Source organism: Dunckerocampus dactyliophorus, chromosome 12 (genome assembly GCF_027744805.1).
Source record: "Dunckerocampus dactyliophorus isolate RoL2022-P2 chromosome 12, RoL_Ddac_1.1, whole genome shotgun sequence".
Classification (NCBI taxonomy): domain Eukaryota; kingdom Metazoa; phylum Chordata; class Actinopteri; order Syngnathiformes; family Syngnathidae; genus Dunckerocampus; species Dunckerocampus dactyliophorus.
The window spans coordinates 7,572,530-7,594,564 of record NC_072830.1 but is presented as its reverse complement, the minus strand read 5'-3'; the positions used below and the strand labels follow the sequence as shown (position 1 = coordinate 7,594,564).

Genomic DNA, 22,035 nt, shown 5'->3' with positions numbered 1-22,035 from the left:
TCTGCACTGACCTGCAGAGACTGCAAATCGAGCTGGAAGAACAACAATCCATGTTGGCGCCACATACAGCAAAAAAAAAAAAAAGAAAAGAAGCGAAGTCGGTGGATTGTTCCAGCAACACCATCCGGTATTCACTTTTAACGCGCAGTACACCTATCAAACTGTATACACTTTCTTCCATCCGTCCCTCTGACCCCCCCCCACACCCTTCTTGCTCGTCTGAATAAACATTCTAGATTATTGATGTGCTGTCGCATGACTCCTCCGCAGTGCTCCGCTTGCTCTGGAACTCATGCATTTATACATTAAAGTGGCAATTTTTATTTTATTAAGTCTGCTGTCGTGTCGTAAAGGTCAGAGGTTAAAGAAAAACCTTGCTAGAAGACTACTGACAAGTCTGTTTCTCTCAAAATGTTACACTGTGTGTCAGTACATCCCACACCTTTCAGCAAGCATTTTATTATATCTTGTCAAGGGACAACACTATAGAAAGCTACTGTAACTTGGATATCATTTAGAGTAGTCAGTGTGCAGCGTGTACAGCAGTATGGGTTTACTATCCACTGAAATGAATCAACGTAGCCATTAGTGTACAAAGTGTGACTATTTAGTGTGATCTCACACTGCCTTAATCCTCTTCCGGAGGTTGTTACTGGAGTCCTCCATGATGGCATCACTGGGAAACCTTCAACCTTTTTGCATATGCATCATGACCAATTATGCAAATTTGACGATTACGTCATTATCTTACCACCTCGCCAGCTCACCTCTGCCACAAATAGATTGCAGTCCTGTGGGAAACTGCCCTGCTTCGGAATGCCACAGCGCATGTTGGAATTTGTGTTGAACCGTAGCTCCCCCCCACTCGTGGTTGACTGTAGACATACAAATGTAGACAGTAATGGCTGTGTGTTGAGTCGGCTAGTACTGTAAATCTACACTGCTATACAAGCTGTACGCTGACTACTCTCAGGTATTTCCAAGTTTTGTTTTTTTTTAATAGCGCAGCCTGTGGGGTCATGTAGGGTAACAGAGGCTTTAAAACGATGTCGGTGGCACCACCTCTTCCTGATAGGTCCTTTTTATGGGTCATTTAGTCTGCTTCAGTCATTTCAAGAGAAGATTAACTCGTGCCGGGATTGATAGTAATGTGCATTTGTGTCCTCGGAACTCTCTTGGCAGCTGGATCAGGAGGAAAAAAAGGTTTGGCATGACTGAAAAGTACCGCGCTTTGTGTGTGAATTGGCTTTGATATTAGTGTGTCTATTAGCGAAGACCCATCCCAACGTCTCCCCTGCTCTGTAATGTCTGCCTTGCTGCTCTTCAGCTTCTGGCTGGATTTGTTCTTTATGACAGTCCTCTCCAGCAACGCATCTGTCATTTTTCGCCTTTCGAGAGTCCCTCTGCCCACATTTTTATCCACGCAATTAACCACTTGCATTGCTAAAAACACCCAGCGGGGCGACTGACATTGCAGCTCCAAGCATAGATTGCTTTGACACACACACCCACTTGGCCCTGTAATGGGCGCCCATAGTCATTGAAAAGGACTAACAGAGAGAGAAAACACACACATACACTCAGCTGATCGTTACCAAAAGGGGCATAATTGTTTATTGTGCTTTACAGGGTTTATGGTGCTTTCATTTCTGACCTGGCACAGTCGAGGTTGAATGAATGCTGCATGGGAGCAACTTTTCAAAATTCATTATCTGACTCTTTTTTAGCAGGAATTTGGTATGAAACGTATTGCATTATCATTTATCTTTCAAAAAGTCGATATGCACTGAAAATACGGCATATATTTTTTTATGTTGAGGGAGTTATGACATTTTTTCAGCATGTTTGAGCTGATTGTTATATTTAATACCCTATTATAGCAGATATGCACATGGATGTCATTTACAACCATGCATTTGTAGTTTGAAAAACATTATTATTATTAGTAGTATTATTATTATTATTATTATTATTATTATTATTATTATTATTATAAATTCCTATGAAGAATATGCCCTGAAGTATGCCCCTTTATTTATTTCCCTTATAGGGAATATAATACTGTTTATCTGTCTGCATATCTAAACAAATACAACTGATGATGTATATTATTATTACAGTCCCATTACACTAAATTAATATTTCCTCTGAAAACCAAGTAGGATTTCCCAAAGAAGCTGTAATAAGTAAAAAAAAAAAAGAAAAAAGAAAAAAAAACAAAAACTTAAATAAAAAAAAATGTTAAAAAAAATACTGGATTTTGTTTGAATTGAAATAAATTGTGAGGGAGTTTACTCTTTAAAATTAGGATTTTATTCTAATATTACAATTGAAAAAACAACAACATATAATTATATATTTAATATAAATTGTAATATTAGAATAAAAGCTGAAATTTCAAAACTCCACAATTCCACTATATATATATATATATATATATATATATATATATATATATATATATATATATGTGTGTGTGTGTGTGTGTGTGTGTGTGTGTGTGTGTGTGTGTGTGTTGTTATAGAAATTGTAATATTTGAATAAAATCCTGATTTTATAGACTAAATGCCAAAACTCCCTCATATCCTATTTAAATTGTATAATATTTTAATATTTTAAATCATATATTTAAGACTTCTTAATACAAATTATTTGCAATAAATTATATGTCTTTTAATAACAACATATGTATTTAAATGTAATTATATGAATTTTTAAATATAGACTGTGATTAGTGTGATTAGTGTGAATAAAATCCTAATTTGAAGGAGTAAATGTTAAAACTCCTTCACAACCTATTTAATCAATTTAAGTCACATTAAATACAGTATTTTTTATACCAATTGTATATTTATTTTTAATTTGTTTGATTTATTTGGCTATTAAAATGTAATTTTAATCATTTATTTTATTTATTATTATTCTTTTAAAAAAATTGCTTGTTTGCCATACTTTTAGACCTCCCCGCCGTAGAACAGGCAGTGTCACTCATGTTACTAGAAAACAACTCAGTTTGAATGTTACACATGCCTTTTTTTTATTTTTTTTTTGGGTGTGACATCCTACTAAATTCTCATAAGAGCACATTTGGCTGGACCACTTCCTTTTCTTGAGCTTTGTGGCAGCTGAGCGAGTGGCGAACGAACATCTGCACAGCCTCTGGGCAAAAAAAACCAAAAAAAAAACAGTTTTCCCTCAGCATTAAAGCCACCCCCACTTGCAACCAAACACATACACACAGTCCTGTTTGGCTGCACAACAGCAATGTTTGTCTGTTGTTTGACTGCTCTTCATCCCCGTCCAAGTACAGTCCCTTGTTGTTACATTAGAAGTGCTGAACACAGAGAGCAGAAGACACAGTGCACATTTGAAACAGATGGCAGCACAAGCGTCAACACCGAAACCAGCTCTTTACCCGAGTGACTGATCTACTGTCCTTGATGCTGTAACACAACACCGCCACAACCACAGATGGCAAAAGGTAATGATGTTGTAGTAGGCTGAAGCTGTGTATAGCAAATAATTGCCTCTGCACATGCATTTGTGTGGTTATTTTATTTCATTAATTGAGTCATGCGTTTAAAAAACAAGCAGCAGTATTGGAAGCAATTACCACTTATTCAAAAAAACAACAAAAAAAACCCTACAAGCATGCACACTATGTCCACCATTTGACATATAACCTGGATTCACCTGCTGCAAAATATAGCCAGCATCTGTTTAGATGAGCTGCAAAACTCATCCACGTATTTGCACATTCATCATCTGGATCTGCGGGGTTTATTTCTCTTCCACAGGAGACAGCATTGAAATGGAAATGAACACGCACCTTCAAAAGAAACCCACCTTTCTCAATTAGGATACATTAAGTTGTTTATACCATTTGCATAATCTGAATGCTTGTTATGTTTCTCTGATGTTGCACATTGTTATATTTGTAGTGGATGGCACTGTGGAATATTCAGATATTTTTCGTTGCAAATTGCCATTTACTCATGCTGATTACAGAGTCAAGTTTCCCTTTAATGTTCTTCCTAATAATCATAAAAGGTATCGCTCCTGCTTAAATGCATGACTGTTTTATCGGGGCTTCGGTGGGTGGGAGGATGGCCTTAGATGGCTTATTTCTGGGCATGCAGCAGAAAATGCTGTCACCTTGTAGCAGTGGCAGATTACTATCCCTGCCCTGCTCAACTGAAAGACTGAGCAGATCATTCCTCCCCCACGCCATGCGGCTTTTCAGCACAACAGACGGGTAGCGATAAAACACATACACAGGACTGGACTTATTACCTTATTATGAATACTACTACTAATACTACCACTACTACTACTACTACTAATAATAATAATACATTATAATAATTATTATTCCACGGGACCTTGGAATTGTCCTGACTTTTCCCCTTTATACAGCACCCCTGGTCAATAGCACTCATCATAAGTACATTTAAAAATGTATAATTAATCCAAGTGATCGGTATCGGCCAATTTCAGTCCTGGATATCCGATTTGGCAGCATAAAACACTGATCGAAGCATCCCTAGTTATTACATTTGTGGGAAATCGCGTGTTACATTTGTAGTAGGCAGCAGCTATTATGTTTGTGGAAAATGTATGATGTCTGCGGGATTATGACATTAAAAGCTGCAGGTTTGTGGACATGATTACATTGGCAGGCGTTACAGTTCCCTGATACTTTTTTTTAGTTGAATGTTATGTTGTATGTCTTGATATTCACAAGCCCGCTTCACAGAGAACACATCTCCTACAGGCAAGGACGTGTTCAATAAGTCACTGACACTGTAATACAGGGTGCTTTATTTATTTGTATGTGCTTTCTTTTAGATCTCCCGCTTGTCAACCTCTCAGTGGAGCCTCAGCCGGTTCTTGAGGGCAACCTGGTGAGATTCCACTGCTCTGCAAAGGCTAATCCTCCTGTTACGCTGTACAGGTGAGGTCCTTACCACTGCGGTATACTGTATAGATTCATAACAATATATATAGCTTTAGTAGAGAAAGAAGGATATACTGGCTTTGCAGAATGCCTTTATCCCATTGCACATTTCACTTATGATGCACATTTTTATATAAACTTCATTCCGTACACGTTCTGTAGCTAAGCTTTATCAAAAATGCTGCTTTTACAAAGATAGTGAGGCAAGTTTTTGATGGACACCATCAGAGAGGTGTTATTGCATTATCATTTGTCAATCAGAGTGAAAGGTGTTACAATTTTGGATAGCAAACTGTTTCAACCACTCCTCTGACAGTGTCCATCATAACTGAGCTGCATTGCCTTTTTAAAGGCATATTTTTTTGATGTAGTTTGGATTGATGTGTATACTGCACGTGTAAACAAAAATCCAAGTATAGCCCTTAGAAAATGTGTGTCATGTTGCAGCCAAGCAGTGCGGGGATTTGATTGTGTAGCCTTTTGTGCTTTGTGGTCAATATGTCAAGAATACAGTGCTGTTTCTGTTTTTGAGAGATTGGTTTGTGTTCAGGTGTATTGCGTGATGGCAGGTGTGCCCCACGAGGATGTGCTTGTGTTATGAAGTAGTCGGATACACCGTGTACTTGGAATGCGTGCAATGATTTTAACGTTCAAATTTGCCCATTGCTATTTTCGAGTACGGTGAGCAGATATTAATTGTGCCCATACATCCTTACAAAGGCTGGAGAAGCAGGAGAACGGTGAGCTGATTTGTCAAGCAATGTTTTTTTTTTTTTTTCTTGTGTGGGAGTTTAAAAAAAATGGTGAAAAATAAATGGAATGAAATCGATAGCAAAGGGATTTGGCCGGCCGTGAATCGTATAATGGTACTGGGAAATGAAACGGATGTACCGCACACTCACAGGTGGCAAAACAGAGATGTTGCCTTTTTGATGGATTCTGCCCTTCTGAAAAAGAGGAGGTGGAGGGTAGTGATGGTGTGGAAAACAAGGGTTTGTATCTGATTGTGTAGGTGCACAGCAGAGACAGGATGTCTATTGCACCTGCAAAGAGATTTCACCTCTATTGTTATGAGACTGGATCAATGCTTGAAGTACAATTCGCCTCCCGGGTATCGAGAGCTAACACGCACTGGCAGTTGTGATTACTTTTTTATACCTCTGCACTGGCAGCATCCATGGCTGGAGGCCTTTTGCTCTTGGGTTGCCTGTTAGTCCGTCTGTGCATTGAGTGTTCCTCCACTACCAAAAGCCTGTTGAGCCGCCAGTGGACTTTTCAACACATCTTGGGATTAACATGGTCTCGTGAGAATTTAGGAGGGGAATCCTATGAAAACTTTGTGCAATAAACTTCAGAACTGGACTAAAGACAAGATGCTACTAGGCATTGGTTGGACAGCGGTTTATATACTGTAGCTGACTTTCTTGTTAACATGCTAACATTACCGTCACTATTTGCTGAAGAGAACAAATTGTTTGAACTTGCAGCTCCCTCATCTGTAGCTGACTGATGAATAGTTGGAAAAGCTTTATTTAAGATGTGTAGCAAAGCCTGCCAGCTCACCTAGCTAGGGGCGGGTCAGATGCGGTATCGTGTTCATGAGGAAGCAGGGTTTTCCCTTCATGATGCTTCAAAAACATGCAACTTCCAAAGCGACACCTCTTCTTTCAAAACTGCTTTGATGTTCATTGACATACATATTACTGTTACAGCATTTTGCATAACAGGGACAAACTACAGTCAAACCTGTCTTGGCAGCCACCTTTATAGAACGGCCACCTGCCTATAGAAGCCACTGAAAAATCCCCCGGAGCAAATTTACATGTTATAGACCCTGTGTATAGCAGTCACCTGTCCAACGTGGCCAGCGGCCACCTATTTTGTCTCCCTTGGTCAATATCTGACTGCATATAGCGGCCAAATTACCAACTCAAGGAGAAGCTTCATGCATGAAAAAGTTTAGTTTTTCAATCAATGAAGCCGTCGTGTGTAGACTTTAATTACTGAGTCCTAGCTCAGTCACAATTATTCACAAGATCCACACAAACTGTCAGTTGTTCCACATAAAAAAAGCCATCTTCTTTTGAGCTTGCTATTTCCTGGTCAAACATGTAACTTTAAGAGCATTTGCACCAAAACATTACCGCAAATTAGGCTGGGAACAGGACTCCCAGCTCCCAGCGACGCTACAATAAAAAAACATGCATGCGGCAGCGGGAGCAAAACTGAGTTCGGTTGTACTTAATTGAAGTATTTTATAATGTACTCACGTTATTTTTCATCAATCCTCATCCACAAATCCATCAAAGTCCTCATCTTCTGTATTCGACACAAAAAAAAGCCGTCTTCTTTTCCGTTCGCTACTAGTCTGTTAACTTGTCAGTGTTATTCAGCTCCGAAGCAAAGAAGGAAACTTCTCCTGTTGCTTCTGCCAACTTTATTTATTGAACGCGGCCACCAGAGAGCATCTCAGAACACACACACACGTCTTGTCTCTCCTTCCTGCTTGCCCACAAGCCAAAGGTTAAACAAGCCCCACTACATAGCTGTCCAGCCAATGCCTGTAAGAAATGACACCGTTTATTTCCTGGTGTGCACTGGTCAATACTGTAATGCCGCTTGTTGTGGGGAAGGAGAGACTCACGTCGCCGATGCACTTTAATGGCTTTATTAACAGCGGAGAACACTGCAGGACGTTACATCCACGCCAACATAAACACACTTCCCAACTCTCTCCAAACTCACAGCTAGCACTGAGCCTAGCTCTCCTGCTCGGGACGCCCACCGTCACTTCCCGTCACTTCCTGATGAACTAAAGCTGTAATGACTCTGCCGTATAAAAAGTAAAATATAAAAAACAAGCGTAAGACATTACTAGCACAGCTTTGTTCTGTGGGTCGTGGATATATTCTATCAGTTATTATTAAGCCTCTAGCTTCCTTTTAGTAAGTAAAAACCTTGGCTATGATTGCACTACATTGTCATGTAGACCTACAAAGTACACTTGGAAGAACAAGAGGTGAATAAATGTATTGCAACTGATGTGAAACTGATGAGGGGTAGGATTAAATAAGCTTTGCTTCTTCCTACTCCTTTTTGGACATGCAAAATTGTGAATTGTACTATGTGATGTGCTACTGTTTGACTCATGCATGTTCAGGATTAAAACCATGAATCATAATAACAAGCCTAATAAAGCTGTACAACTTTTATCCGCAGTCCGCAGTGCCCTCTACTGGTCAACATTATTATTATTTTTTCCCTTTTTTTTTCTTTTTTTTCTTCTACTGGTCAACATTCAAACTGGATGCCAACCTGTCTATAAAGGCCACCTGTCTATAGCGGCCACTTTTGCAGACTCCCTCTAGTGGCCGCTATAGACAAGTTTGACTGTAGTAAAGATTTAATCAAATGGTGCTCTCCATTTTGCCTCATTTGCAGACATGACTAAAATGATTAAAATAGAGGTGCAACAATGAATCGATGATTAATCAAATTAATCTGCAACTATTTTGGTATTTGATTATTTTTTTTATTTAAAAATGTAAACATCCTCTGATTTCAGCTTCTCAAATGTGAATAGTTTTACTTTCTTTAGTCATCAATGAAAGCAGACATGCAGAAGACATTCACACACATCAGCTTTGACTTTGAAAAACAGTGATCACATTTTTTGCCTCTTTTCTGATTGCAGACCAAACCACTAACTGTTTTCAGTTTTTTTGTTTTCTGTGTTTAGTTCATATTGATTTGTTCCATATATGGCCAAACCGATTACTCGATTCATCGAATCAACATGCTTCAGATGAATCGACGAAGAAAATAATGGTTATTTTCAGCCCTAGATTGAAAACACTCGATTCCACACAATAACCAGAATTAACCATTTCTAGTTGACACTTGTCCAAGGTATAGTCGGCAATGGTTGAGCGTTTTTGCAACCATAATTGCTACTTTTTGTCCAAAAATAGAAGTTGAAGTCCCCACCTTGCCAAAACCGACTGTTAAGTTTTACCACATACTTTGCAGGATACCGAACTGGAACATCGCTTGAGGAGACAGTAGCTCAGTTTGCAAAAACTTGGCTTAGTTCATAGGGGTCGCACGTTCAAACCCTGCTGCAAACCAAAAATATGCAAATAAAAAAAACAAAAAACAGGGTTTTTGGTGAGATGCTGGACTGGGGGGTGTAGATTCTTAGTCATCCAGGTCATGGTAATCCGGAATGGTCGATGCGAGGCAACTGGACTCTTCTTGTTTGTGGCAGACGTTTCACCTTTTGTCTAAAAGGCTTCTTCAGTTCTCAGTTAAATGTAGGTGTGGAGTTTTCCTATAACGCTTCTGGTGGGGGTGGTCCCAGTAATGTTGCTGTTGTTATGCTTTGGATCTGTGTTTCGTACTATTATTTCCTATTTTAGTTCTAACTAACTAGACCACAGGTGTTCCTACCTCTGTCTCTATCAGGGCCACTGAGCTGTCTGGCTTTTTGTGATTGAGGCAATCCAGACAGAGCAATGACTTCTGATACTTCAAGGTTATTCACATTCTCCCTCACACTGATATACTGCTTAGATTTATCTACAGTTTATATAAGCACTTCACCATTCAACGCACCATTGCCATTTGGAGGTGGATGGTAGATTGGGGATTTTGGGGCACTCTTAATGCTCGCTTGAGAGAGCCCCCACCCACAAACGTACCCTCTGGAGAGCATTATGAGAGGAGGGCAGGAAGCTGATCAAGCAGTGTGGGGCTATTATTCAGTGCTAATACACTCTGTCTACCCCAGATCAGATAAAGCACAAGGACAGAGTAGTTCTTGGATGAATGGCCTCTTTTCCATCCCCGGGAGAGCCATCCATTCCAAGTGTGCACTGCACCACTTTGCTGTCCTCCACTTCAACGGACACTTGAAACAAGGGTGCAAGATAGTGGCTACTGATGACAACCATGACATACACTCAATAAATCTAACTTTTAGCATTAAAAGACTCCAGCTAAAAACCCTACTCTTAATACAGCTCCTGTGAGTACACACCACACATTCCTGTCTAGGGACCCCCCTGTTTATTTGACTGTGTGACAGGCTCACTGAGGGTTCAGTGTTGGCTATTGCTTGTCCTGTGAAAAAGCTGTTTCCTTTAAGCAAGCTAAAGTGTCTCTGACCGTCTCTCCTGAGGTTCGGGGGCCACATTTACACGAAATGTTGATGTCGGGTCGGGCTCCCCAAAATGCCGGCTGCAGGTTTGAGGCCCCTGCCATAGACCACACGACTAGATGTGAAAAATGTGAAAAATACGTGGAAAAAAGACAGATATGACGGCAGAGGTTGCAAGAAAACAGGAAATGGATGTGTGAAAGCCAAAAACAGGCAAGGTGGGAATATCTTCATTATTATGTGTAGCAGAGCTAACTGGGAAGCATCCAACTCAACATACCTCTGATGAAGACACGGGGGCTTTTTTCAGACGTAAACAAGACGCCGCTAGAGACTGGAGAGTGTCGTAAACAAAGGAAATCAGGTCCCATGTCTGCGGCGTACAACTGTGCACCAAAGAGACAACAAAACCTCATTTATTTGCATGCCCCGCTTTAGATTATTAGGCTGGTTGGGATTCTGATGGGTTGTGATGCTAAATTGATTTTGACTGACCCCACGTGTGCCAGACATCACTTATTAGCAAGTAGGGCTGCCTGCTATTGAAGTACTGTCGGTGGAGTATAATTAATTTGTGAAGAGGAGCACACGATGAGGTGCTACTTCATTTGTTTTTTTCACGACGTTGGTTGGAAGTGTTCAACCATGTGTCCATGCATGCATACATTCAACTACTGATTGAGTAATTAGTTAATTAAGGGGTGTTTTCCAAGATGTTTGCCCTCATAGCGTATTTTTCATCCTGATCCAGTCTGTTACTCCTAAAGAAAACGGATAAAACAGTGTTTGTTGTTTTAAAAGTGTTTAGCAAAGTTACACTGAGGTTGCACAATTCAACATGTCTTGAAAAAAAAAAAAATAGGGAGAAGCAAAGCTTATTTAATTCTTCAGCTTCTCTATGTCTCAACATGCCTCAGCAATTACGTAGTTCACGTCACGTGTTTAAATGTTTCTATTTCCTCATAGTCACGGCAAAAAATAGAGAATGTGTAACGACAACAAGGAAAAAAGTGTTCAAAAATGAAAAAATAAATGAACAATATTGAAATACAATTAATAACCACATATTAAATTAATATTAAAATATAACGAAATGACGCAGTTTCAGTAGAATTTGTGTGTGAATGTTGAATCTGAACTGAAATGTAGAATGAATGTTGAACTATCCGAGGTATGCGTTGACATCTCGTCATCGACTGAGGATAGAACCAGCAACCATCAGGCTGGGAGATGACCTGATCCATGCCACTGTGGACAGATGTTAAATGTAAAAGGTATTTCCACCAACAGGGATGACATTTAGGTTGAGCATTCATTTTCAATGGGGATAATGTCAGAAAATATGTAATTATTTTTTTAGAAAAGTGGCTTGACTGATGTCAAGCGTGCATGTACTGAATGAGCTGAACATTTCCTTGTTGGAACAGTTTCAACCATCGGGTTGGGAGACGACCAATCTACCACCTGAGCCATGTCACCCTTTAGAAACCTGTGGAAGAAGTGGAACGTGACAGTAATAGAACATGTAAAATGATTTTCCACCAGTAGGGGCGCCAATTTCATTTCCCATTCATTTTGAATGGGAAAATTGCCATCAAAAATATGAAATTACAGTAAATGTGCACATTTTTTGAAAAAGTCCTGCAAGGTAACCGACTGAACATTTTCACGTTGGATTGCTTTGAATTGATTGAGAAATCTGGCAAAATAGCCACATTTAGCTTAAATTAGCCACATTTCGCTTAAATTTGCACAATAGCTTCAAATAAAAAAGGTATTAAAGAGAAATGAATAAATGCTGTAAATACAGCTGTAAAAAAAATGCATAAATAATGCAGGATCTAGAATAGCTGAGAACAGAATAGTTGTACATTTTTCCCATTGTTCCAAATTTACTCCCACTTCTCTTCAAATGTGTATTCTTGAGATCTCTAAATTATCCAGTAACTGCACTTTCCACAAGAAAATCACAAACTACCCACTCACAGTAATTTGTGGCGCGATTGATAGCAGGGCTGTCATCGCCAGTCATTTCCATCAGCATCCTTATCGGTGTCATTATTTCCTCGCGTGTAATCATATCATTGTAATCATCTTCATCATCATTGTCACATAAACGGCAGCGAGATGATACATATTTTAGCAATGCGCAGTGACGCAACACTGCTATGATCTCTTGACACAATTCTTTCGACACTTTCATTTGCAAATCCGCTTTTCTATTATTCAGATTTTCTGTATTTATACCTTCAAAGCATATGTAGGTACAGACACTACATTATTACTCAAAGTAGCAGTGATATTTGTAGTAAAAAAAAGAAACCAAAGAACTATACTACTGTCGCTGCCACCCCCCCCAAAAAAAATCAAAAATAGGGCAAAAAAAAAAAACTCCAATTAAGATTCTGCTCAGCTTTGCTTAGTGATTGAATGACTAATCTTTTTTTCATTTAAATGATAGCTTTTCAATCAAGCCTGGGCACAGTTTAGTCATGGGAAACAAATGAGTTCCCTCTGTCGTGAAGCCTCTGTGCTTCTCAATGCTGGCTAAAAAAATGACACCGGCGTCATTGTTACTGCGTGCATGTACTGTACCGGGCCGGCATGCATGCACAAGAAGTGCATTGTGCAAAATGCACGTTGCACGTTACGCCTTATCGTTTTGAATGTGTTGTTTTTTTTAGCAACAGGGGTGACGCTTTTAACCCTAAACTCTCTTTAAGGTCAAGCTGCTTTGTTCATACCGTATAAACTGCAGTGCTACTACACAGGGGTGCTAATTGGGAGCAGGTGAAAAAACTCATTATATATAACAAGTTACTTTTTAAACTTGAATAATGATTTGGCGTGGATGAGAGAGTGGAAAGGAAAACAGTGTATAAAACATGAAAAAATGATGTCTTCTAGCGGGGGCATGACTAATGGGTTAACTGAATAGAGGTGTTAATTGGAGCATTGACAGGTCCACCAGTTTTTAAGCTTTTGAGACACGTTACGGAAATTATGGTTGTACAACCTTGAGGTTTCAATTTTGAGTTTCCATCGTATCTTTTGCTAACATTGGCTGTCACTGGTATTAACTGTAGGTGTCAAGCGCCATCTTCACAGGTGGTTGGGGGGTTGGGGGTGGAGGTGCTACCCATACTACTCTTGTGATTTGTTGTTTTTTTCTTATGCACTCTCTGCCTCGCTTTTATGGAAAACGTTCCATCTGCTTCTAGCCGCCAGGGACCTTGTCACACCATGGAGGGCTGCCACAAAAACATGCTGAAGCCAGCACTATAAAAAAAAAAAAAAACAGCCCCGAGAATGATGATTTATTCACACAAAGAAAGAGTGCCATTCACATGAAAGGGGCTGGAAAAACTGAATGCCTTTCCCTGCTTTTTTCCCCCTCCATGCCTTCAAATCCTCTCACCAGGTGGGCCAAAGGGGGAAGTATCATAAAGGAGGTCTCCGGAGACACGTACGAGGTGATTGTGGACCACTCCTTCTTCACAGAGCCTGTTTCCTGTGAGGTTACCAACCAACTGGGCAGCACTAACGTCAGCCGCAATGTTGATGTCTACTGTGAGTGTTATTACCACGAACAAAAAAATGCCATCCTTTTTACCGCACAAACATGACTTCACTGTCTTTGTCTTTGTCTCAACAGTTGGGCCTCGCATGGCTGCAGAGCCTCAGTCCTTGCAGGTGGACCTCGGATCTGATGCCGTGTTCAACTGTGCCTGGACTGGAAATCCCTCTCTTACCATAGTGTGGATGAAGAGGGGTTCTGGAGTGGTTAGTGCATTTATTTACATTTCCACCGGACCCTTTATGGTATGGCTCCAGGACACCGCCCTCAAATAATAAAACGCTTCAGAGATGGACATAATTGGAATTGAGGCAAAATTGGAGTGCTGCAGTTGGCGACAACCAGCAACCATCTGCTGATTTCGACACTAGCATTACAACAGAACATCCAGTCAGAGATTCTCCCAATTCTTCGATGAATTCTTTGTTCAGTTCCCCCAAGTCCATCAGCGAACGATACCAATGCAGAGGGTCGGGTACCAAAACTCGGTTTCATGCTGGCACCGGTGCTGTTATTAACGGTCGTAACCACATAAAAAAACTAAGTGGCTATCGGTGCCTCATTTTGGTGCCAAATTAATTCCTACGAAGCCACCTGCAACAAGTGCTTGAACGTGGTACTGTAAGTCTCGACAGAGGACCACAGAGTCTGACGCTCAGTTTAAACGTTATGCTTTAATACGCCAACAGCAGTGCTCAGTTCCAACATGGCACACACAAGAGCTATGCACTCACAACGAGCTTGTCAACCCATCAGAAATGGCAGGAGGTCATTATATATAACAGTATAACAATATAACAGCCTGACTCACGGTGTCATCTAACAAAGAACACTTTACTAACAACACTAAATTTATCACACAACAACTTAACACTCAAAAGGTGTACTTGACAAATACACAAACACGTACCAGTGTGAGTTTAAAATGATTTTTTTTTTTTAAGTTTTCCCATAAGGCAGGAATGTACAACACATTCATTGGGGCGCTGCAATGATGTCAGCCTCCGTCTCCACTCTCTCTGCTCCTCCAATGAAATTGTTTTCTCAAAAGGAATTCATTGTGGGAAAACTTTTTTTTCCTTTTTGAACTCGTATTGGTACATGTTTGTATATTTCTGAGGTATAACGTTGGAGTGTTAAGTTGCTGTGTGATGGGTTTAGTGTTGTTTGTAAGATGAAACCATGAGTCAGATTGTTGAGTAATAATAATATTATTATATAATACTGAGTAATGACCTCCTACAATTTCCACTGAGCTGACAAGCTCGTCTTGAGTTTGTTCATAGCTCATGATTGGTTCCTGTCAAATAAAGAGTGCCACAATATGCCATTTTATGATGTACAAATCTGAGTTTTCCTGTAAATGTAGTGGGTCCGCTTATACACCGGAAGCACAAAAAAACAATCCTACAACTACAAAAAACTGTCACGCGACTATTGTCACAATCTTGCAGCTGTCACAGGATTTTTGTCACTGATCATCTGCCTTGCAGTTCCACACACAAATGCACTCTTGCTTTCCACACACAAGCCAGTCAACTCTCTGAGAACTGGCCTGTACTTTGCACACCACAACAGCAGGTGGCGTTGTTGAATGAATTTAAAGTCGCCAGGACAATTTTATTAATGTTCATACTGACACTCTATGATGCAGAATGAACTGAGAGTGGATGTCTATCTGGGGGCGTGGTGGCAAGTGTCACCAATGCAAGTAGAATGAGCAGAACAAGTCATAAGTGAAGTAAAGTAAAAGTGTTGATGTCGCTAGTGGAATAAACTCACTGTACAGTGTAGGAGTGATGCAGACCACAATTTTTGTGCCACTTTTTTTCTTGAACTTCGGGTCATGGGTTAGATCCCAGCTGTCACCGACATGCTTTGCTTTGTTAATATTTAACCATATCTTTCTTGTGACAGACAGTTGTGATCTTGGTGATGTGTTGGGGCCCTTATATAAATCAGTGTGAAGAGGATGCTTTATTACAGGTCCTCATTTTTCACAAATTATTAGTGAAACACTGTCCAGTTGTTGACAGTGCCCCAAATACGAATACACACTTAGTTCAGTATGGTTGTATTTGCTTGATAGGCACGTTTCTTATTTGCAAAAGAAAATGCGTTAGTTTGTGAATGATGTTTTGTATTTGAAATTCACACTGAATGGTTGTTTGTGAGGTTTTGGCATCATCCATCCATCCGTCCGTCCATCCGTCCGTCCGTCCGTCCGTCCGTCCATCCTCTACCGTTTATCCGAGGCAGAAGCCTAAGCGGGGAAGTCCAGACTTCCCTCTCCGAAGCCACTCCGTCCAGCTCCTCCCGGCGAATCCCAAGATGTTCCTAGGCCAGTAAGAGACATAGTCTCTCCAATGTGTCCTGGGTCTTCCCTGAGGCTTCCTACCGGTCGGACGTGCCCTGAACATCTCCCCGGGGAGGCATCCCGGAGGCATCCTGACCAGATGCCCAAGCCACCTCATATGGCGTTTCTCAGTGCGGAGGAGCAGTGGTTCTATTCCGAGTTTCTCCTGGATGACAGTACTTCTCACCTTACCTCTAAGGGAGTGCCCAGCCACCCTACGGAGAAAACTTGTTTCGGCCGCTTGTAGATCTACCAGTAAATTGACCGATGCGGAGTCTGCATCACTGCAGACGCCGCACCAATTTGCTTTGGCATGATTTTAACTTTAGAATTGTTTTTGGACAAAATGTATACGTGGTCACCGTTTAAGGTGATGTTGTTCCGATGAAATTAAAACAATACCTACTCATGTGTCGCACTTTTTAACATTCTTAGTGGTCACACAAGTGTAAAAAGAAGCTGAGCATTGTAAAACATGAATAACAACGTAATGGACTACTTCAACTTTGCTCAAAAGTCCACATGGTGATGCTGGAATGCTTTGAGTCAGGTCCATCTCGTATCTGATGTGCAATGTGAGGCAAGTTGGTTTTTGGGAAAAAGCCAAAGATAAAGAAAAAACACATTTAGTCATCTTTTAATGCTGGCTGAATAGGTTGTGTGTGACTATAGAGGCACATTCTCCCCAGTATGTGTGCAATAGTATAGCCCATGCCCATGACCACATGCTATTTATACAGTAGATTCGATCGCCTCATTCCACCTTTCCTTTTACGGAAGGCGCCCTCTTCCTTTGTTCCACTGAGCTCAGAACTCAAATTGGATTTTAATAATTGAGAAGAGGTGCCCTTTATAATCTCCAGTAGTCCTCATGCTGCCATCCCCCTCTGTAATTTTGCTTTATAACTATTTCATATTTCAAAGCGTCTCGTGTATTGACAGTGTGTTTTATTTATATTTTTCTCGTCGCAGGTTCTTAGTAACGAGAACCTTCTAACGCTGAAATCCGTGCGGCAGGAGGATGCTGGGAAATATGTATGCCGAGCCGTGGTCCCGAGAGTCGGCGCCGGGGAGAAAGAAGTTTCTCTTACTGTCAACGGTAAGTTTTATTGTTCATATGTGTCTTTCACTGGAAATACCGCTCTGTATGGTTGTCCAATACACATCTACACACACACGTCAGTCTTAAACGAGGGCAGAGGTCCTCATAGACATGATAACACCTCTGACCATTGATCATTAAGTTATTCTTCAGTGAATAGGCTAACCTAGCATGAGCTAAGGAAACATGTTAGCACGATAACTCAAATATTGTGGGACCCCTCAGACTTGCCTATGGAAAAATGCTATAACACTGGAACTTTAAAAGTACCTCTCGTGCGCACACTCCCTCCAGGTGACCCACAGATTTTCAATTATATTTTGGTCGGGCACAGTCTTTATTTGTATGAAAATGTCAGCAGTTCTATTTGCAGTGAAGCAATAAAGCCACAAATGTACAGCAGACCTTTCCCAAGAAATGCTCACACCTTTTATAATCGACATGAGTCATAGGGAAGTGTCTTTTTCCATCTCAGTGACTCAGGCTATGATCACACGAACACTCCACAGTGGAGTTAGAAAGAAAAAAAAGTCTGTCCACATGAAAACAGATTCACCAATGGCCAATCAGAATTCTGGGAAAGCAACCAGAGCAGACAAGGTTGCACATTATAACGCCAGATGTCCACCAATATAGTCAATATATTAATAATATATAATAGTTTTAATAAAAAAATGAATACATAAAAATAAATACAAATACATTAAAAAACATCTAAATGGTCTTTCACTTGTAAATACCTACTGATGACGCAGCATAAGGAGCAACTGTCGGTTCAGTATCTTGCCCAAGGATACTTCAACATGATGAAGGATCGGACCCGCAACCTTCAGGTTGGGAGACGACCACACTCCCACCTGAGTCATGGCACCCCACTAATGCTTCACGAAATGGCACCTAAACCCGCGGTGTTCATTTTCTGTTGTTAAATGAAGTTTACAAATATGAGTTAATGTCACACATTTCTTATGACACAAATGGAAAAGCTCTGTCTGGCCATCCACGGACACTGTGGCTGGGGGTTGGGGGTTTAGGACAAAAGCCTATGATTGCGTGTGGATAAGATGGCAAAATGCATAGAAAGAAAATTATGTGTTTAAAATATAGATATTTGCATGGTCATAGTGGCAATAATGATTATTAGTCTTGGTGTGAGACCTGGCAAGATAAAAGACTTCATTAGCTCCATTTTGGGATGGATACACAGTAATCCCTCGTTTATCGGCTTTAACTGGTTCCAGACCCGACCGTGATACGTCAATTTCCGCAAAGTAGGATTCCTTATTTATAAATGTAATATTTTCGTAGTTAGAGCATACAAAACTTATTTACAGCCTTCTAAATACGTTTTTTAACATTATTAAAGCCCTCTAGGCATGGAATTACACCCCTGTAGTCACCTTTACACTCGTAATACACAATATAGTAGACATAATAAGTGTGACTTAGCCATTTAAGACACAAATAAGATTCATCCTTGTGTGTGTTGCTATAAATGTGTTCTCTAGGGGAACAGAGTGAGTGGCGGACAGGAAGTGATGTCGTGGGTTCAGAGTTGAGTTTCAGCTTGCTGCTAGGTTATGGCCGCAACAGTAGCCCGTGTTTTTGTTAGAGATTTTTATTAGGGATTGTTATGCTTGTTCTGAGATCATTCAAACCTGCAATAAAAGCCTATCGTTCCGGCAATCAAGTCTGGCATTACTGACACCTCGTGGCCAGTGTAGAGTACTACATATCTTCATATCTTTGTCTTTAAGTGCGTCTTTTAAATGCCTCATATTTTGTATTTTAGTTTATTGAGACATTGTTATGCTTGTAAATGTTTAATTTAGGCAAAAGTACATAACATTTGCTTAAATATGCCTTTTTACAATAATAATAGGTGGTATTTAACCATGAAACAGCAGAAACAGCATGACTTATTAATTAATATATTTTTGAAAATCCGTGATAGAGTGAAGCCGCGTAATTCGAACTGCACCGTGGCGACGGATGACTGTATTTATATTGGGGTTGCCTATTGTGAGTGCCATGATAAGAACAAGAGGGTTTGTTTTTTTTGGAGTCAGTCAGGCAACATGATGTATACTTAACGATGACAATGGACCATTTTGAAAGCTAACAAAAGAGTTTGCCTGTAAGCAAGTGTGTGCTGATTTGACGGATGAAAATACATCCAGAAGAAAGCATGGTGTGTAAAGATTTTCCTTTTCAACACCCAGACGTCAACTTTGCATATCAGAAGGAATGGGATACCACACAATTCCCCCCCTAGCGCCAGATCAAAACCGGGACTTTCTATGAACCGCAGTGAACGTGGTTGCAATGACGGCAGCCAAAGTCAGAACTGATTCCATTGTTTTCACGTCATTGAAATGTACGCGCGGCCTGCCTGCCTTTCTATAGCCGCAATAAGTAAACAGAATACACGATGAGAAGAAAAAGAAAGCAGATGGATTGTTTTAATTAGGATTATAACACAACTCCAAGCATGCTCGGGAACTACACAACAAGATAGCAGATTATTTTGATGTTGTGCGCTCAAGCGAGATCTGGTTGTCTTGTCTTTCTTTTTTGTCCTCTGTTGCGTTCACCTCCCTCCTTGCCTCAAATGCCATTTGACATTCAAAAGCCTCCAGTTTTTTTGCTCTCCTGAATAATTGACGTTCTTTTCCCAAACCACATGAGGCCTTCCAAGTCATTTTTAGTCAGTGCTGGAGGTGAAACCCATTGTCCGACTTGTGTAAGTGTAAACGCCGCGCATGTGTGCACGCTGTAGACATTTACCCTGTCACTGCGGATGAGCGTAAGGACCTCTAAACCGCCTATAAACCCAGCATCTTCTTCAATAACTTTTAAGAGTTCCTTTAACCTCACTCATGTGTTGCTAAGGACAAAAAAATGGCAGCTCCCCACAAATTGCTGTAAATATCTCATCTGCTATTATTTCTTCATGCCAAGTTCGTAAATACACATTCTGCCAATGGACGGTAATCACATGAGGCGTGGATGTTGAGAGTGGCGTGGGAACTTTATCTCAGCCATGGGAAGGATGTACATTTTGGGACACATCATCAGTAGTGTACTTTTGAGTCAGTGGGTGTTTTGGCCTTTCAGCACTAGACACCTTCATCAAAGGCGGCCAACTACAGGGTGCCTACAGGGTGCCCCAGGGTGAGTTGCGGGTGAGATCAGAGATCAGTGAGATCCCGACCTGGGACCAAAAACCGTCCTGCCCACCGGGTCATCGCTCAGCCTCCCCTCTTGCCCCCCCTCGCCCCACACCCTATGCTTGGGTAAGGGCAGGAAGGGGGTGGGTTTCAAACTTCATTAGGTGTCGTCAGGTGGGCACCCTCCTTCATTGGTGTTTCAATGATAGGCCCCCTAATAGACTTGTGACACCTCCAGAGAGCTCATCGGCACCATCTGGCGTCCCAGGTGTGCCCCCCTCTGCTTTGAGCCCAGCAAGGTCCTTGCGCTTGATCCATAGCCATCGGCTGCTTCTTTTGCCCGCTTCAGAGACCGATCTTATTGTTTGTCACAGAGCCTGTCCATGAATGCCAAAGTCTTTCGTAGGCAAATAAAGTACAAAGACAAAAAATGCATACATGTTGGTGGGTCTGAGCTAGTAGTGCAAATTGATAAACGAAGGGTTAAAATGGCATTTCCACTGGCTTTCAATGGTTCATTTTGTGTCGGTTTTTGTGTGGCATTGCCATTTAATGCTAATTTCAGGAACAAAGATGACAGTTCTAAAATGTTTTAAAAATGGATATCCGTCCTCAGGCAAGATTGACCTGTAGTCATTCAACACAGTCAATATGGCTTAAAAAAAAAATGTCACAAAATGTCCCTCGGATCTGTTAATGGTTAGGACACTCTGCCAACTCTCAAGGAAGGTTATGAAATTAGCCAACAGCAAAGGCTGAGGTGCCACAAATGAAACGTGTGCTCCACGTAGAGTTTATAGCCGACTGTACCAATGGTGAAATTCCGCATCCTCACCATTCTAAACCTGCGCACTATTACATGTAGTCCTCCAATTCTCTTGACAGCTAGCTGCTATCCACCCGTTTCATGGAAATCAGTGGAATACTTATTGAATAATCCTGCTAACTATGACTAAAGGGTAAAAACAATACTTCTTACCAATAACAAACCCATGTTAGCGTTGTGCAACTCATTTGGAGGCCATGTTATGACGTGCTTCTGCTGCGCATCCTAATGTCTCTTTACTGTTTGTTTTCCCTGCAGTGATCCTCCGAGCCCTTTAACAGCTTCATTTGAATTGCATGTGTCATTCCGTCTGTCTATCTCTTTCCTGCGTGCCGTCTCCCCCAGTGGTGATGCACGCAGACAAGAGGATTGCTGCTTTTCCCCAGGGAGGAATGTAATTTAATTATAATCAAACAGCTAGCAGTGGAGGCAGTTTGCGTTTAAGTCACTAATGGATACATATTGCTTACTCTTCTCGTGCGCTCGCAATGAATTTGCTCGTCAGCACCTCAAATGAGGTTACGTGGCGTGCGGGGAGGGATGAGCACATCCATGCATGTGATTACTTATATCAAACAAAATGTATACTGTATATGTATATATGCATGGCTTACTTCCAGCCATCTTAGAGAAGACTGGAATGAGCAAATTGATATTATGTATATAAACGCCACATTCGTGCATTTAATGCATTTTATCCACAAGTGTTTATACTGTATGTGCATGCATTAGTTTGGGTGGAGGAGCATGCATAATGATAACCCACAGAACCCTTGACCTGAGGTTAGAAAGCCAGTAATCACAGGAGAGCCCCCCCCACACCTCACTTATGTGCCGTGTCAATTGGAATTTCAGCCATCTTTAAACATCTTTTAACGCAGCACAAGGG

General features: G+C 40.8%; 1 protein-coding gene across 11 annotated transcripts in view; it reads left to right on the top strand.

Annotated features, from left to right (window-relative positions):
• The window catches only part of kirrel3b (kirre like nephrin family adhesion molecule 3b), a 242,843-nt gene that overhangs the window by 190,281 nt on the left and 30,527 nt on the right, over nt 1-22,035 (top strand). For all 11 annotated transcript variants that reach the window (XM_054793825.1, XM_054793821.1, XM_054793827.1 and 8 more), the window contains exons 7-10: nt 4,849-4,954; nt 13,537-13,685; nt 13,771-13,898; nt 17,021-17,147. In XM_054793825.1, the coding sequence (XP_054649800.1) occupies nt 4,849-4,954; nt 13,537-13,685; nt 13,771-13,898; nt 17,021-17,147 (510 nt within the window). The remainder of the gene's footprint in view (nt 1-4,848; nt 4,955-13,536; nt 13,686-13,770; nt 13,899-17,020; nt 17,148-22,035) is intronic.